At 40.8% G+C, this 16,815-nt stretch overlaps 2 protein-coding genes across 2 annotated transcripts; both read right to left on the bottom strand.

The window, feature by feature from the left end:
- Positions 1-265: 265 nt before the first annotated feature.
- LOC141604980 (rhodanese-like domain-containing protein 4, chloroplastic) lies at positions 266-3,907 on the bottom strand. Its single transcript, XM_074423582.1, has 8 exons — positions 2,969-3,907; positions 2,474-2,576; positions 2,283-2,357; positions 1,803-1,880; positions 1,636-1,710; positions 1,334-1,414; positions 571-915; positions 266-474 (listed from the first exon to the last, which is right to left on the bottom strand). The coding sequence occupies exons 1-8, from the start codon at positions 3,601-3,603 to the stop codon at positions 427-429; spliced, it is 1,440 nt and encodes a 479-aa protein (XP_074279683.1). The 5' UTR covers positions 3,604-3,907; the 3' UTR covers positions 266-426.
- Positions 3,908-4,433: 526 nt separating this feature from the next.
- Positions 4,434-9,877, bottom strand: LOC141604981 (uncharacterized). The gene is made up of 8 exons (XM_074423583.1): positions 9,527-9,877; positions 9,367-9,440; positions 7,880-7,960; positions 7,493-7,577; positions 7,286-7,383; positions 6,589-6,676; positions 5,601-5,943; positions 4,434-4,833 (listed from the first exon to the last, which is right to left on the bottom strand). The coding sequence occupies exons 1-8, from the start codon at positions 9,794-9,796 to the stop codon at positions 4,577-4,579; spliced, it is 1,296 nt and encodes a 431-aa protein (XP_074279684.1). The 5' UTR covers positions 9,797-9,877; the 3' UTR covers positions 4,434-4,576.
- Between the last annotated feature and the right edge of the window lie 6,938 nt (positions 9,878-16,815).

Here is a 16,815-nt window from a genome sequence, read left to right as displayed (position 1 = left end):
GTAGAATTATACTCCGGTCTTTGTAGCATTTTCTTGAATATGCCAAATAAGAAAAAAATGTTGTAATTCCAAAGGAGGGAGTGATATATGTATAGAATAATAAATGTTTGTAAAATGATTACTAGATTAAATATTTATTTCCTTTCACATACCGAATCAATATGAGAACACGAGTTAGCTCAAATGGTAAGAGCTCTCTTACTAATAAGACTACAATAAGTATGTATTCCTGGCTAACAAATAACCGCGTAAAAAAACGGGAGCATCATCAAGATCATGATTATTATTGCAATAAAACTGCATTAAGGAATGAATTAAGTTTTGAACTTCTTAATCAAAAATTTGGAAAAAGATTCCAACATGAACTGCATGTACATGTTACAAATGAACATGATAAAAATAACCCAATCTAGCGCAACCAAGTCTCTAAGGCTGTGACGGACAAGGAGAAGAAGGAGGCTTGAAATCCGGGTACTGCAAATAATTAACAGAAATTATTAAACAAAATGAATCAAAAACTGTGAAATAAGGCAAAATAAAACAAAAATAGAGGAAGGAAAGAGGATTTACAGCAGCGTATGGCGAAAGTGGTCTTGGATGTGAAACAGGTTTAGTTTCATTCTGAGGTACTGAATTGATTTCTGATGCAGGTTGTGCAGATGCTTCCGGCTCAGGTTCAGGTTGTGCTGGTGACTCAGTGGAAGCTTCGAATTTAAATACAACATCATTTCCAGCAGCAGGTACTGGTTCGGGTGTAGGTTGTGCTGGTGGCTCAGGGATGGCAGTAGCCTCAGTAGGTGAAGCAGGTACTGGTTCGGGTGTAGGTTCTGCTGGTGTCTCAGGGATGGCAGTAGCCTCAGTAGGAGCTGGAAGAGCACGACTCGTACTTATTGGTAGTAGAGCAGTTCCTATTTGCTGCAATAAGCACCCAATTTGAAAATTGAGATTGAAAACTATCCAATAATAAAGAGCAAAAGTGTCTACTGGGCCTATAATCCTATATAATGAAAGTGTTATCCAACTGGTTCACAGGCTTTCGCCAATGGTGTGGCAAGGGGGTTGTGGGCCGGAAGTTGGCAACTTTACGCTTGTATTGGAAACACAGAAATATCTATCTCAATGAACAATAATGAGATTGGTTCCAAAACGGCTATAGTGGGAGCTTCATCGTATAGCAGATGAGCTGGTCAATTCGTTGAGAGATGGTTCTCTTGACTTGGTTTCGGATTATACCAAACAGAAATAATATAGAGAGCGTGAATAACTTATTGAACCCATTTTGCAGTATTGCATCGTTTTTCACACAAAAGAAGTGTCTTTATCCTTAACTAACCTTTATGTCTGAAACAAGCTCATTTGGAGCAATTTTTGTGGTCAGGAACTCGTCAAACTGTTGCAATGTCTGTTTCCTGTCCTGTGAATAGGTAGAATCATTTAAATTAGAGGATTGAAATTTGGAAGTTACTGATGTAAACCGTTCTTTTCAACTAAGTTAAGATTAACCAATTGATCAAGAAAAGACTGCACATCAAATATAATACGGATGCCATTACGATGTAATTTGGCTTAATTTGATAATATTGACAAAATGTGTAAGCTATCTGAATCTCAGTGCCACTTGAAACTCAGTTTTACCTCTGCAAATAAAAGTTTCTTGCTGACTACTTGGATAATTGCTGCAGAACCCAAAAGTTGAAGAACAGTTTCAATCTGGAAGAAAACAACAAAACCGAAGATCACAACAGCCATGATGAGATTTTAACCTCGGTCAATAAAGTTGATAGTAGTTAGTAAGGTTTAACCTCAGTAAAAGTTAAGATCCCGACTCCAGCAGCAACAGCAGCAAGCCCTACTGTCACTGGTAATGATTCAGTGATGTCCTGCATGTTAGAATTAATGTCAGAAGAATAACTCGACTACAAACTGATGGACATTTGATTCTATATCTGATGACCACAGCAAACTCTCTATGGGCTATGCTATTCAGGCTAGGTTCGGACACAACTACTTTGTGAAAAGTCGTGTTTTGGAATAAACTGAAGTGTTCAAGTGGCGTGTTGTGCCGACATGTGATATGCAACCAAAGTGAAGTGTTGAAGTAACATAGTCTTTGATCATAGTTTATAATTGTGATTCAAAGACAACAGCTTTCTTAAGCTTTAATATGGGCCAGACTTGTGATAATATAATGAAACCGTATCATATGAGGATTCGAGTCAAACCAAAGACAAGGTCCAATTTGTAAACTATTCATCCAATAAAATAAGAGTCAAGAAACGTACACCAAATCCATCAGTCAGACCACCAAAATCAAGCTTGAACCCTTTTGAAGGTTGAATCCAAGGCAGACCGCTATTCTGCAAACAGCAGATAATCTCAAACTCGAAAAGAGTGACTGTAAAAATCAAAAATTGTGAAATAAAAAGATAAAAAGAACTCGAAATATAAATGGCTATATAGAAGCACCACAGACCAGCCATCCACGAGGTCCCTCTGCTCCATCTTTGATAGCATAAGCTGATTTGAAACCATTGGAAGTCACCAACTCCGCCACTAACTCAGCGTTGCCATCAAACCTAACCCCGTGATTGTTAGAAAAGTAGCATTTCAAAGAGAACTAACACTCATTTTGTGTGCTCATTTATGGAGAGTGAAGAATGGGGAAGAATGAAAAGCGTCAAATTCGTACAATTCAACCCTTAAAAACCTGGTAATAAGAATATACCACTGGAGCAGAAAGAGAAAGTTCATGAACAAATAGAGAAAATCTTGTCTGTTGGCAAAATCTCTATTAGGTTAGAAAGTTTCTCTATATCCTCACAAACTTTCCCTATTTCCCGAAGACGGTTGTCTAATCTGTTCTATAAAATCCTTGTTTTGCTTACAATCCAGGCAGCAAAAATATGAAACAATTCAAGCAGAGTAATAACAAATAATTCAGTTACATTTACATTCTAAGGAAACTTACTTGTCTAAGATGTACAAAGTAGTGTTTTCTGGCTCTTTAAACTTCAAAGACAACTTCTGCAAGAACCCAGGCTTATCCTCACCATTGTACACAACCGAAACCGGCTTCTTCTTCAACCCTTTAATATCCGGACTACCCGCCTCCCTGACATCCTTACCCGGTCTGATATCAAGCAATTGAGCATTTGGGTCATCACCCAACTTAGCATATGCACTTTTAGCAGATTCTGCCCCAAAAGCCTTAGGCTTTCCTCCTAATATCTGAGACAAAAGCAAGGGGAATGCTATAAGAGAAACTCCACCAGCTACAAGTATTGGATTGTTCACAATCGTTTCGACAACGCTCCCAGCATCGAAATCAGCCCCAGAACTGATGCCCACAGTTTGCTCTAATGCTTCTTCATATGTCAAAGCACTTGCAACTTTTGCACTTAATCCTAACCCTGAAGCTAACAGAACTAAACTACCATGGAACTTATTTGCTAGATTCTCCTTAAGGTTTTCTGGGTTTATGATGCTGGTTTTCGGGTTCGGGAATTTGAAGAAAGGGAAGGTTTGAGAAGGATTCTTGGGTTTTGCTGTTTGATTAGGAAGAACACAAATGGGTTTCAATCCTATAGCATTGAGGGCCTCCATAGCATACTTTTCAATGATTTTTGAGGCTCTCAACTTTCACAAAACTCTGAAGATAATTCAGTTCATTATGAAAGAGATGTAAATAAATGAATAAAGTAGAAAATTTAAGTTTTGTTCAGAAGATGCAAATGAAACTGAAAGAATTGAGCTTCACAAAATGCAAAGGAACATAACATGCTGACATGGAAAAGCAAGATGATTGTCTCTCCATCAGGTGTTTGACACGTGGCATAGAGGATTAGATGCTGCTTATTGTCTTAAAAATCTTTAAAAATGCAGGTTCCAGATGACAGCAAAATTGTGTGGCTGATACATGAAGACGGTTTTAGAATTCCTTCTAGTACCATAGTACTATAGTACTACAGCACCGCTACTAATACGAGTACTAATCGGTATGCAACTATGCAAGTACAGGTCACTAAAAGCCATTGCCATTGTACTCCAAACTTTAGTACAACGTATCGGCCTCTTACCTTACGACTATCGCCAACTACGCCAAGTGTTGTAGGTCTCAAGTCTCAGTGATACCAAGTAGAGTACAACAACATTATCACAATGCCTCAAAAGATCCCGCCAATAATAAAGGGTGTCACATTTACGTCGGACTATGTAAGCTTATCCCTACATGAACAACATGCTGACCAACTAAATGAAGATTTTGTTCAATTATACCAAATAACTACTACTCTAGAGTAGATAGCGCACCTAATTTATGGAGTAATTTTAATTTATTCCATCATAATCCAGAGCCAAAGGATAGGGAGTCTTTGGCCCCATTGGAAATGGAAACAATAGAGTATTGAGGTAAAGTGTGGTTTTATATTGAAATATTTACGAAAACAAAAATTGTGTACTTTAACCCAGATCAAGAGATTCAAATATCTACTATCCAGTCCTTGGACGTATACAGAAATATGGCACAAATTCGAGTGTTTCATAGCTCTAAGAGTCTTAACTCTTAACATATGTTTGTCTAGAGAAGATCAAAGAAGAAATCTAGTCCTTGGCCAATTTCCCAGATCGATATACCAGTGCCCCATGAATGAGCTTCCTCGAGTCTCTTAGATATTGACATTGGGGTCGGGTAGAAGACTGCATGTTGGCGATTTTGATCATCAGAGTACAAGAAGAAATGTTCTGCAATTTCATCCTGCCATTCTATCTTAGGCTTGTATCGATCCAATAAGGAGAGATAATCCCTGCCAGTTATTGCTTGAGCACCACCACCACCTGCAGATTGAGACCAGACTTGTGTCAAATGCTTGTTATGCTCAGCAAGAGACTAAAAACGAGACATTGGCATGAGAATCTGAGATTGAGTTGGCTATATACATGATTGCTCGAAAGCTCAGGTGGTTAAAACATGATTAAAAGAGAGCACCCCTTAATCCAAATTAACGAGGTCAGTTTGCCTAGTTCTTCTCATATAAATTACTCATGGATCACGAGTTCAAACCCTTGCTGGAACAATGGACCTCTTTCTGAGTTGGAGTTTATTACCATGGTAAAAAGGGTGATTAACTGGGTGGGAATGGTTTGTACGTATACCATAGGTTTATCTCTACGTGCCTAGGGTAGGTGAACAAGGGTTCCAACGTTAAAGCAAAAAAATTGAGTGCCCAAAAATAGTTTAGAAGGACAAATTTCACATAATTGCTTAATCTCTTATTCATAACTCAAGGTCTCAACTAAGGTGCAGTTTACATAATGCTCAAGGTGGAGAAAACTGACACTTAAAAGGGCCTAAAGAAGTCTAGGTAAAATGCGGCTAATTAGAAAACAAAAGCAAACTTAAAGACTAGTGAATACGACAGATGCTCAATGTTCGATGCTTGATACTCGATAAATGGCAACGTACAGAGCCACATTTAAAAATTAGTGACAAGTCTATTTTCCTGCAATCGTATTATCCTTGGATCAATCAAATGTATAACATACAGTAGACTTTGCTCACTGAGTAATCAATATAAGAGAAGAAGAAGAAGAAATTAGCATACCTTCTGTTAAATCAAAATCGTTCCCATAAAAGTTGATCCCAACGAGCACCTTACTGGCAAGATTATTACTGCTTGAACTAAGCAGGAATTCTATAGTTGAGCGCACCCAAAGAAGAGGTGCATTAGGACCTGGACGATAAGAACTTGAGAAGTCATAGGTCATGAGTGAAAACCCATCTACAGAATCACTAAGAGCACGGAGATCTTCCGGCCCAAAATCGTGAGCTTGAAGATTCTCTGACTGTCGAGGACCTATAACAAAAACTAGCTGCAACTGCTGACCATTTCTCTGTGATCTCACTTTATGCAGAGCATCTCCAAGTTGGTTTACAAATTCTAGTGCCTGACAGTGGAGGGCAAATCAAACAAGAAAATCACAACAGGTCTTCAGCATATAAACCACACTTGATTTTAATTCAAGTACTACAAATAACTGGGAGTAAATTGTTTTCTCCTTTTTTCTTAAAAAATTAAATACATTGGTTTGAACTTGGAAAATATAAGATATCAAGGAAATGGACAAACCAATAGCAGCTAAAATTTATAAGACTATTCAAGAGGGGACGAGGCATATGTATAAGAAGTGTGGAAATTCCCAACCCTCTTAATTTTCTTTGCCCTTTTAATTCAGCAGATGGCTACCATATGTCAAATCCTCCAGATCACAGCCAAGAGACAAGTAATCCTGATTCCTAATTTAGAAAACATCATGCCCTTTTGTGGATCCAAAAGTTAAAATCAAAAGCCCAAGATCTAGAAGACTTTCAGATCCACGTAGCACATCGCACTCCGGATTCTGGTCATTACTTATTTTCTTTCAGAACCAGAAAAGCAACAAATCATTTACAAATAACCGAAGATACTCTTAAATAGAGATTCTCTTATCAATTACTCTGTATTTGAAAGTTTTAAGTATGAAGTAAAACAATATAAACTAATCAAGGCAAAATAAAGTCACTTGTATATTAATTGACATTTTCAAATATACCATTTTACGTATGGAAGCATCATGGAGAATACCATAAGCAGCCCATCTCGACCATGACTCCAGGACCACACCATCATAGTCCATATCCCTGTGAAACAGTAAACTTTGAGACAAAGCCAACAATCATGAAGAAGAAAAGATGGGACAGAAATCCAGAATCCTCATGTCCACATCAAGCTAATAGCATACTAAACCTAGACATTAGTTCAAGACTCGCAGCAATTCATGATATAAGGTGCGATGTGTTGAAAATTTAAACGACGCCAACAGAATTATTTACGGGCAATCACACCGAAAAAAAGACGGCTGAAACTCAACAGCTGAAGAATGGAGCGCTGTCTAAAGTCCTTAATTTTAACGAATATAGAAAGGAAATCACACAACATAGGACACCACAACAGTCAATGGAGAAATAATAAGTGTTTCAAAATTTACACCAGCTATGAAAAATCGAAAATGCAGGTTCCAAACACAGTAGAAAATATTTTCAGCACTTAAAATATGATGAATAAGCAATCAGAACTAGCCATCTATATAATATATTTATTCAGTTTACTTTCTGCTGTACAGCTAACTGTCATACACAATACCGCGTCAAATACATTCTTCACATTCTACATTTTTTTACATCACGAACAATCATCTCAAATGGAGACAATATGTGACAAGCGAGTATAAATTAAAACTGCATGCTTACTTGCACTCTGTTACAATCACGTCAATAGCTTTGTCTCTCTGTTTCTTTTTTCCAAACAGGTCTTTTGGTAGCACTTCAAGGACAACTCGCGGTAAGACCTGTACACCAAACCCCACAATTACTGAAGAAAAACAAATTAGAGCTGATCATTTCCCATATTATACAAAATGCTAACTTGCTAAGCGTGTGTCTACGGCGTCTACCTACCTTAGTATTTCCACTTCGTCTAATCTCGGATAGCCATCCTGCGTCAGCGTTATGCCTTCCCTCAAGCCTCAATTTTGTTCCCTGGCTGACACAAATATAATATAATGTTCACAAAAAACCGCACTGAGATAGTGAGATCACTGAAAAATTATCCTTCCCTCTACCAACCTACCTAAAAACAAAGAGGTATTATCTAATATCTATTGGAGATCTTTATGGCATTCTAGTTTAGAACAGAAACGCCCCTATTCAAGCAAGTGGGCGGTTAACTGTATTCCTTAATCTTTCAGTGAAGACTTGGAGAGATGATTTACAGACGTTAAGTGTGTCAAATAATAAAAGAACAAAACTCAAAAGTTGATAAAACTATTAACCAGGCTGGTGTACCTTTTCAGATCGTACCACACAGGAGACAGATGTGTAAACTTGGAACTGAACTTTTTTGCTAAATCGTAGCCAGCCGAATTCCTACACAGTTTTGACATTAGAATGGAGTTAGACTTCCATAAATCCCAATAGAGAAAACAGATTGAAGATTGTCAGCTGGGCAGCACTTAAGTTAATTAGATGTAATTGATCGTTCATCAGCATTAGCCAGCATAATTTGGAACATTAACAAACATACAGGCACACAGTTATTATAATAATAAACGATGCAATAAATGTAGACGGTGTACAAGTGATTTTTTTTATATTACTCTGTACTAGTTACCCTATATTTCTAGATGATGTGTAAGTCTCTGGTGATGTCAATCCACTGAGACAGAAAATTTGACTTGATCTGGTGACGTAAGAGCACATACAGCTTCAATTTCATGGAATTAAATAAAAGTTTTGCGGTCAGTCACTTAACTTAAAAGTCAACCACGATATGTCCCATATTCTCAACTTCTCACTTGAGCAAAACATTGCATACCTAATTCTGGACGTCTAGTTTCTACAGAGTAATATTTAATTGCTTTGAAAGTTTGAAGATTGATGATGAAACCAACAGAGCTAATCATGGAAATAGTTTTAGCAAATCTCATGCCTCTCATAAACTCTAACTCGTTTAAGTTTACATCTGACACTGCAAGCTATCCTTGTTGAATAAAAAAAAAAATCGATAAAAGCATCTCAGACAATTCTCCCAAAGCATTTGCTCAACCTTAAGCTATACATTTCAGTAATCAATTGCCTCTATTCAGACCATATTTTCAGCTAAAACAATCCCCAATTATACCCCGAATGTATCCTACAAATTAGGACCTGCACAATACACTCGACTGCAACAAACTCTTACTCGAACAAGTGTACATCTGACTATACAAGTTATCCTCACTGAATCCAACAACTACTACTGCGAAATGCATCTTACGCAATTCTCCCAAAGCATCTGTTCAACCTCCAGTTACACATTTCAGCAATCAATTATCTCTATTCAAATAATTTTCAGCTAAAACCCTAAAACAGTCCCAGGGAATGTATTCTATAAATTACCATTTCACAATACACTCGACAGTAATCGAAAATCTACCTACCGAAGACGTCTTAGCCTAGTGGTTAAGACTGAGGTATCGTGAATCCCCCTCCCCTATATTGTACTGACCTTGTGCCTCATTTGACACCAAATAAAATGGCGTATATACACCTCATCCACAACACAATATAGCACATCAACAGCATCAGCTACAAGTCTACAACAAGGACAACTAAAAACATAAGCGAAAACGAACAATACAAAGGCGTAATATAAGCTAAAGCTAAAACGGAATTAGCGAAATATTCAACAGCAATCGAAATTCGAAAACCGGTTTCCGACGAATATTCAGGTAATCCACAACACAATATACCACATCGACAACAACTAAAAACACAAAACAGAATTTACATACCAAGGCGTAATGTACGCCAAAACGGAATTACCGAAATGCCGTTGAGTAACATTCTCGGAAACCCTAGAATTCTCCTGCAACAATCCAAAAACACAATCAAATTCAGGAAATTAATAAAATCCAGAAATTCAACAATTAAATATGAAGAATGATTGTTTACATTAATGATCTCCTGGTAATCAACGTCCGTTTTAAAGAGATTATTATTATGGTGAAGGTGTGGTGATGAAGTTGAAGAAGGTCGGCTATGGCGGTATACAAGGATGGATATGGCGGATGACACGATGAAGAAGATGATGGTGATGATAATGGTGAGTTGTCGGTTGTGGGCCCTACTAGGAGACGAGTTGGTGGATTGAGTGGGTCGAGTTGATGAGTCGACTCGGTTGCGACGCCGAGTTGACTCCGAGGTCGTTCGTTTTTTTACCATTGGGTAGTCGTCAGACTCGTCAGTCGTCACCCGTCACTAGTCAGTTTAACTTTGGTTTCCTTTGGTCCGGTTTCACTCCGTATGATCATTATTGAAACTCTCCAAAATCTTAAAAATATGTGTTTTTCACTCATTTTTATTAGAGTAAATTATAAATTATAAATTATAAATTAGTCCCTTTTAAATTTTATTTTTCTAAACTTACTGCCTTAAATGTTTCTTTTTTTAAATTACTCCCTTAAGTTGATTGATCAACACATAAAACTTGACTTATTCTAATTCGACTCAACTTAGGAAATAAACTAATAGTAAACTGAATAGAAAATAATTAGCCCTACTGTTTTTAGGAAACCCTTATTTATTCCTCTACAAATAGAATAACAGTAATAATAATTATATTAATTAAAATGACGACTTTATTTAAGTAACTCCAAGTTGAACTTGAGATGGACCGTATCCTTGTTTTCCTTGAACCACAATGATCCGTCTTAGCATTCGAACTCAAACTCGTCCTCCTCATTTGAGCTAGTCATTTTCGGATCAGTTGTCGACAAATTCAGATGAGGATGTGGTGGGGCATTGTCGTACATCAGGTGATGGGAGGGAGGTCGTTGGTGTGATTGTGGTGCGGTGGTGGAGGTTGTGCGGAGGCCGGTGGCAGAAAGGTGGATCTAGGAAATGAGGAAGAAGAGATGAAGAGGGTAATTTTTTCGAAGGGTAATTTCGTCCATTTACTTATTTTTTTCACCTCAGAACTAGCTTGGTAGCAACTTTTGGCCTAAGGTCAACTTAAGGGAGTAATTTAAAAAAAAGAAACATATAAAGGAGTAAGTTTAGAAAATTGCAACTTAAAAAGGGAGTAATTTATAATTTACTCTTTTTATTATTATTTTATTGTTCAGACTCACTTCAAAGTTACCTCGAATTTTATACATTATCCGTCAGACTCTACTTTTCCACTATACTTTTCTTATGAAATTTTAGATAAAAAAGGAAAATAATAATAGTTTAACACATGATAGCAATTTATTGGTTGTCATTATAAAAATGTGGAGTCAAGACTCTTGTTGAGTTTTTGGATTTCCAAGACGCGACTTAAGACTTTCACAAGACTTGGGTAGATTATTGGGAGTCTTGTCTCAAGATTCGCCAATAATCTTACCCTAAAAAATTAGAGATGGCAATTATTGTACCGAGCCTCGAAAACATGACACGAATTTGTCGCGAAGTTAGTCGTGACTGTGCAAGCGTTAAGATGTTGCGACTCATTTATGAAGTTAGGTTGATACGGATAAGTCACGAAGCTTATACAAGCCGGGTTAGGTTGAGGTTATTCGCCAAGAATCCATCACATACCTGTAATTAATAGGAAGTACATTCCCTTGTGCACGAAATTAAAAGCGTGCACTAGTGTGTGGGACCAAATATTAAAACATGTCGGACCAGATAGAGGATCAATTTAGGAAACTCCCTAATCATAACTGGAAAGAAGATTTTCTATCCCAAAACCTAACCAAACTTGTAACACCTCGGCCCAAACCCTGGATAGGGACGGTTACTTATTATAGCTCGCTCGATTGTGTACTTGTTCCACTAATCAACACGGGTCATTTCCAACACATTTGTTCACAATCATGTGCATCCCGGAAACCTTCCTAAGAGGTCAGTCATAGACTTCCCAACAAACGCGCTTAACTGTGAAGTTCTTATCATAGACTTCCGTAAAAAAAAAGTGCGCTTTGTTGATATGAATAGTACTTTTAAGTTTCAATCCCTTTAAGAATTAGTCATTTAAACTCACCATTTAACTTCTTCAATTAACGTGGAGTATTACAAAACTGGTTACATCATTACTTTTCATCCGATTACTCTCAAATATAATGCAACCTATTATTAACTCATTATCAATTTGTGCTCAGAAAGTCAGACCGAAACGAACCCAAAACCAAAATTCCTAAAGACACTTGGACTGTTGACGAGGCTAGAATCTTTTTATTTCGAATTCGGTTTAGTCCAATTTTATGGGCTGTATCAACCAGTCCAGTAACGTCAATTGTATATTATTTTTCAAAGAAATAAATAATCGAATGGAGGAAGTATTAATAAGTAAATAACTATATTACTAATAAGAGAAGCATTAAAAAGTTATACGATTATTTTGTAACAGTTGATAAACAAAATAGAAAGATTAATTAATTATTTTACTTGAATACGAAGTAGAAGCTTACTAAACTTTTCCAAATCTATTAAGGGTTATTGCCAAAGGAGTAATTTCCGAGTATATCTTATCTTTATTAATACAAGAACATTTAAAGCATCCTCATTAACCCACGTCATCAAATGCCGTTTTTTTTTAAAAAAAAAAAAATCAGTAATGTGGGACATGTTGAGAATACATGAGAATTAATTATTTTGATTGACTTTTATATCAGTGTTTACAACTTAGTAAATATTTTGTACGTTGAATAGTATTATTTTCATTATCAATTTTAACAAATCAAGTTGTTCCGGGTGTAATTCCAGAGCAGATATTTGTTACCACTCGTAGCCCGTAGAATGATGTCTTTGCTTGAATCCTCCTTGCGGTCTCCTGAAACGATGAATAAACTGAGGGCTCGGCTTTGGCCGAGCGTACTCACTCCGACGCTCAAGTCAGTAAACTTAGAGAGAAGTTGGTGTAACTTGGCTAAGAGTGTATTGTAGAGAGATAAGGAAGATATTACCAAATGAATAGTGATTATTAGGTCAATTTGTGGATCCTTTCCTCAATGAAGGTTGAGGAGTATTTATAGGCATTCACCTTTTGTCACGTAGTGGCCAAGTAGCCACGTGCTTACCAGGTGAAAAGACCGTTGTATCCTCGGCCGATGGACCTGTGGCAGGCTCGCCGAGGGTCTTGGATATGAGTACGCGGATATGTGCCCCGGCTAACTGGTTGTCAGGCCGAGACCCAAGTGACAGGCCGATGGGCTCCGTCGGCTAGATGTCGAGTCGTTGACTTTCTTTGTGGATACCCTTGACCTTGCTCAATATGTTGACTTGGTCAGCGGTGCAGAATATGCCCCATCAATTTGCCCCCAGCGTAGTCTATGCCGTGGTATGGGCTCCGATGTGTGTTGAGCGTATATTCTGCGTAAGTATTTTTGCAAAATTTCTGGTATCGGCTTCTTCTGATGCATCGGCGTGGTTCTTGTTAGGCCGTGCCATATCCCCCCTCCACATGGATGCGTAAAGGGTATCCGATGTGGGAAAGAATGTGACGCTGGCCGAGACCGGGCCGAGAGTCGGTTATTTTTGATTGCCCCCGGCCGGTGCTTCCTGGCTTGGTCGATCATGTGGCCGGCGGATAGCAGGTACCTAGGAATTTGTTGAGGGAGATGAACAGGCGAAGAGATGTGAATGGGCGTGTTGAATACGCTTGGTAACTGTAGCATTGATTGACATTTAACTGTTGCAACGATTGACATTCCGTGGTTGCATGTCTGGCACGTGTCTGTTCGCTGATTGGTTGACTCTTCATGGGCTGTGCCCTGATTGGTCCTTCTTCATGGGCTTTTCCCTATAAATAGGGCAGTTCTTCCGTGATTTTGGCCATTACTTTCATTTCTTCAAATTTTCTAAAATTTTCACCAAGATCTTCATCTCTCTAAACTTTCAAGGGTTTCCATTTCCTCTAATCTTCAGAATTTTTGATCCGGCGAGTGTATTTCTTCAAGGTAATCAAACAAATTTCCTTTTATTTTGTCAGTAATTGTTGCGAACATGTCTTCTGTTGATGCTGGACCTAGTAAACTCGCGTCGGGGGGCCCTAGGTCTCCTTCTCCTGAAGTTGATCCTCAAATTCTTGAGGAATGGGAGGATTCTGATTCCTATGGTGATTTTGGTGATGACTTCGGTGATGAAGTGGAAAGGCCTCGTCCTGAAGAAGGGAGGCAGTACGTCCTGGATCACGGCGACGCTTGTAAGGTCCGTCTAGACCGTGCTTGGACTCACAAGCTCGCCAATTGTTCAGGCGACAAATTTTTCGAGGGCCATTTTTTCTTCGGTAGGGGATACAAAATTGTTATCCCTGAGGAGGGTCAGGCCGTCTGTTGCCCTCCACCGGGCCACACTGGCGTATATATGCGGCATTTGGAGTATGGGCTCCGGTTTCCGCTGAATGGGTACGTTATGGCCATTATTAGGGCCATGAACGTTGCCGTTGCACAACTACACCCGTTGGCTATGAGGACCATAATTGGCTTTGTCTGGCTCTGTCTCTTCAAGGGAGAGGCCCCAACGGTGAATTTATTCCGCCGGCTTCACTGTCTCAAACCATTCTCTAGCCGCGTCGGATGGTACAGTGTGCAAAAGGAGTCGGGTTATGTCTCTGTCGACAAACTTCCTTCTTGCAAGGACTGGCAAGGTCGGTGGGTGTACGTTAAGGTGCCGGATGACTATCCGCTGTCATGCTCCTTCCAGCACCGAGTTAACTTGCGGTGTGAGACTCAGGCGGAGCACGATAGATCGGTTTCCCGGAAGAAGCTCAAAATGGATGCCAGCAGCGTCTATCTCAAGGAGGATGAGAGGCTGGCACTGAGGCTCTTTGAGGTGGACAAGAGTGGGGTCGAAAAGATGGATTCCCCCGACGAGATCATCCTTCAGGATGAGCCGCTCTGCCATGTCGGCCTCATACCGGCCCTAGCACAGGGTGAGTGGGGTCGGTGTGAGGCCCATCGCCGTTCTTAACGCTTTTGTTCCTCGAATTTCGATTTATCTCCCCTACCTTAACTCTTGCTTTGTTTCTTTCGCAGATCACTTTGGAAAGGATTTGTCTGAGGATCTTCTCCGGAGAATGGGGTTGCACAAAGATGGAACCGTTGCTAACTTACATCCCAAGGCTCTAGCCCACGACCGCAGGAGGTCGCCGAGTGATCTTTTGGAACAAAGGGTGAAAGGCTTGAGCGTGGAGGAGGCTCAAGCGAGGGTCGTTAGCGGTGTAGTGCGTCGGACGCGGAAGACGGCATCGACCCCGGTTCAACCTCCTATCCCCTCCCCTAAGAAGGTGGAGATTGTTGATATTCACGATGAGGGGGACTCGATGCGGAGGGATCTCCCTCATTCGTAAGAGGAAGATGATGCCTCTACCGCGGCGAGGAGGTGCCTCCTCCGCCAAGAAGGCCAAGCATGGTACCTATCTATCCCGTGACTTAAAATCTAGCCAGGCTTTCTGATATGTCGATACACGTTGATACCGCGTCTTTATTAAATTTTTGCGAGACCAACCGCGATCGGGTTTTGCGTCGTTGGGCGGCGGTGGAGGGGTCCTCTGCGCGCAGGTTGGTGATCAAGGCGTCACCGTCAACCCTTCATCCCAGAAGGCTTCCTCCTCCCGGCCCGCAGTGGTGGTCAAATTGTTACTACCGTCCCTTCATCCCGGAAGGCTTCCGTCTCCCGCTTATAGAGGAAGGCACGAAGCTAATTAGGGAGTTGGCAAGGTGGAACGTGGCTACCGGTGCTCGTCTTAAGGAGCAGGAGAAGACCGTGGCTCGCGTTGTTCATGAGCGCAATGTCACTAAGCAGGTGGCGGTGTCGGCGAAGCTGGATCTCCTTAATGAGCGGAAGCTTAGGGGAGATGCTGAGAAGGCGCTCTTGGCTGAGAGAAAGCTCAGGGAGGACGCTGAAAAGGAGGTCCTTGCTGAGAGAGCCAAGAGCGAGGCTGCGGCAGCCGAAGCTGCGAAGTTGCTGGTGATGTGCAACCTTGTTCAGGGGCAGGCCGACCTCTATCTCCAGCAGAAGAACGAGTTCAGGGGCTTGTTTAAGGCCCAGGCGGAGGTGGTCCGGAGCAAAGAGGCCATCATCAAGCAAAAGGAGGAGGACCTTGAGATGCTCCAAACCGTCATGCTCCCCAACCCGTGCGCCGAATTAGGGACTTGGCCGAAGGAGCTGCTAGGGAAACAATCGAGGAGCTTTTCCCTCTTGATGGTTCCTTCCCGTGGGGCAAATATGACGAGCTGCTTGAGGACAAGCTCGAGGCCAAGGAGAAGGAGGCGGTGGAGAAGGCCAAGGAGGCGGCGAGGGCGAAGATGGAGAAGGAGGCGGCCGCGGAGAGAGCAGCTCTTGCGGAGAAGGCTAAAGCGGCCAAAGAGGAAGCCGAGAGAATGAGGGCAGCTGATGATGCCGAGGCCAAAGCGGAGGCTGACAGAAAAGCTGCTGGGCTGCCTGTTGAAGAAGATGCGGCCACCGCTGCCGATGGTGAGCAGCGACAGACATAGGGAGGCGGGCGGTTGTCACCAGGCTCACCCGGCGTCTCTGATAGCTTCAGCTCCTCACTAATACCATGGGCTGCTTGATGAGAACAAGTTTACAGCAGATCTGCTTCAGCTCCTCATACACTATTATGTGTTGCTTGATGAGAACAAGTTTACAGCAGATCTGTTTCGGCTGTTCGGGAGCCAATTATTTAGGCCTTCCTCCCTGCCATCTTTTGGTGCTTCAAATGACGTTTGTAATTTTTGCTTTTCTTTCCTTGTATTTTGTACAACTTTGGTAGGTTGTGTTTTGGCCTATCCCAATGGGGACGGCCGTCGTCTGAATTCTTTTTGCCTGTAAACTGTTATTATTAATAAGAGTTCGTTTCTTTTGCCTTCGGCATGGCCGAGGTTTTTACCTCCTTTTTGTTTGTCCGAGTTGTCCCCTCACGTTTTTAATTGAGTCTCTTTTATTTCCGCCTTGGCTTGCCGAGGCGTTTAGAGTGTGCATCTCAACCGTTAACGCTTTTAAGGCATTTTGATTTGTTTATCAATCGTGCTAGCCGCGACTGTCGTGGCATCTGCTTTCTGATGGAGACCGCCGCTCTTGTCGATACGACAGTATGAGTCGGCGTCCGGATAGCGTGTTACGTGGCGTCTACCACTTTAAGTGACTGCCGAAGCGTCTACTATTTGGGGTGACTGCCACAGCGCTACATTTCTTCATGGGGACCACCGCTCTTGTCTATGACAGTGTGAGCTGGCGTCTGGATAGCGTGTTACGCGGCG

Source organism: Silene latifolia, chromosome 10, assembly GCF_048544455.1.
Source record: "Silene latifolia isolate original U9 population chromosome 10, ASM4854445v1, whole genome shotgun sequence".
Taxonomy (NCBI): Eukaryota; Viridiplantae; Streptophyta; class Magnoliopsida; order Caryophyllales; family Caryophyllaceae; genus Silene; species Silene latifolia.
The sequence above is the reverse complement of the archived record's forward strand: the minus strand, read 5'-3'. Positions and strand labels throughout refer to the sequence as shown.

What these genes read in the sequence shown, in the direction of transcription:
- LOC141604980 (XM_074423582.1), bottom strand. Translation starts at nt 3,603, where the DNA reads ATGGAGGCCCTCAATGCTATAGGATTGAAACCCATTTGTGTTCTTCCT. An exon ending in AGGGACCTCGTGGATGGCTG is followed by an intron (nt 2,358 to 2,473) that starts GTCTGTGGTGCT and finishes TGCTGTTTGCAG; the next exon opens with AATAGCGGTCTGCCTTGGAT. An exon ending in AGAAACTTTTATTTGCAGAG is followed by an intron (nt 1,415 to 1,635) that starts GTAAAACTGAGT and finishes ACCTATTCACAG; the next exon opens with GACAGGAAACAGACATTGCA.
- LOC141604981 (XM_074423583.1), bottom strand. Translation starts at nt 9,796, where the DNA reads ATGGTAAAAAAACGAACGACCTCGGAGTCAACTCGGCGTCGCAACCGA. An exon ending in GTGTGGTACGATCTGAAAAG is followed by an intron (nt 7,578 to 7,879) that starts GTACACCAGCCT and finishes TATTTGTGTCAG; the next exon opens with CCAGGGAACAAAATTGAGGC. An exon ending in GTGATTGTAACAGAGTGCAA is followed by an intron (nt 6,677 to 7,285) that starts GTAAGCATGCAG and finishes ACTGTTTCACAG; the next exon opens with GGATATGGACTATGATGGTG.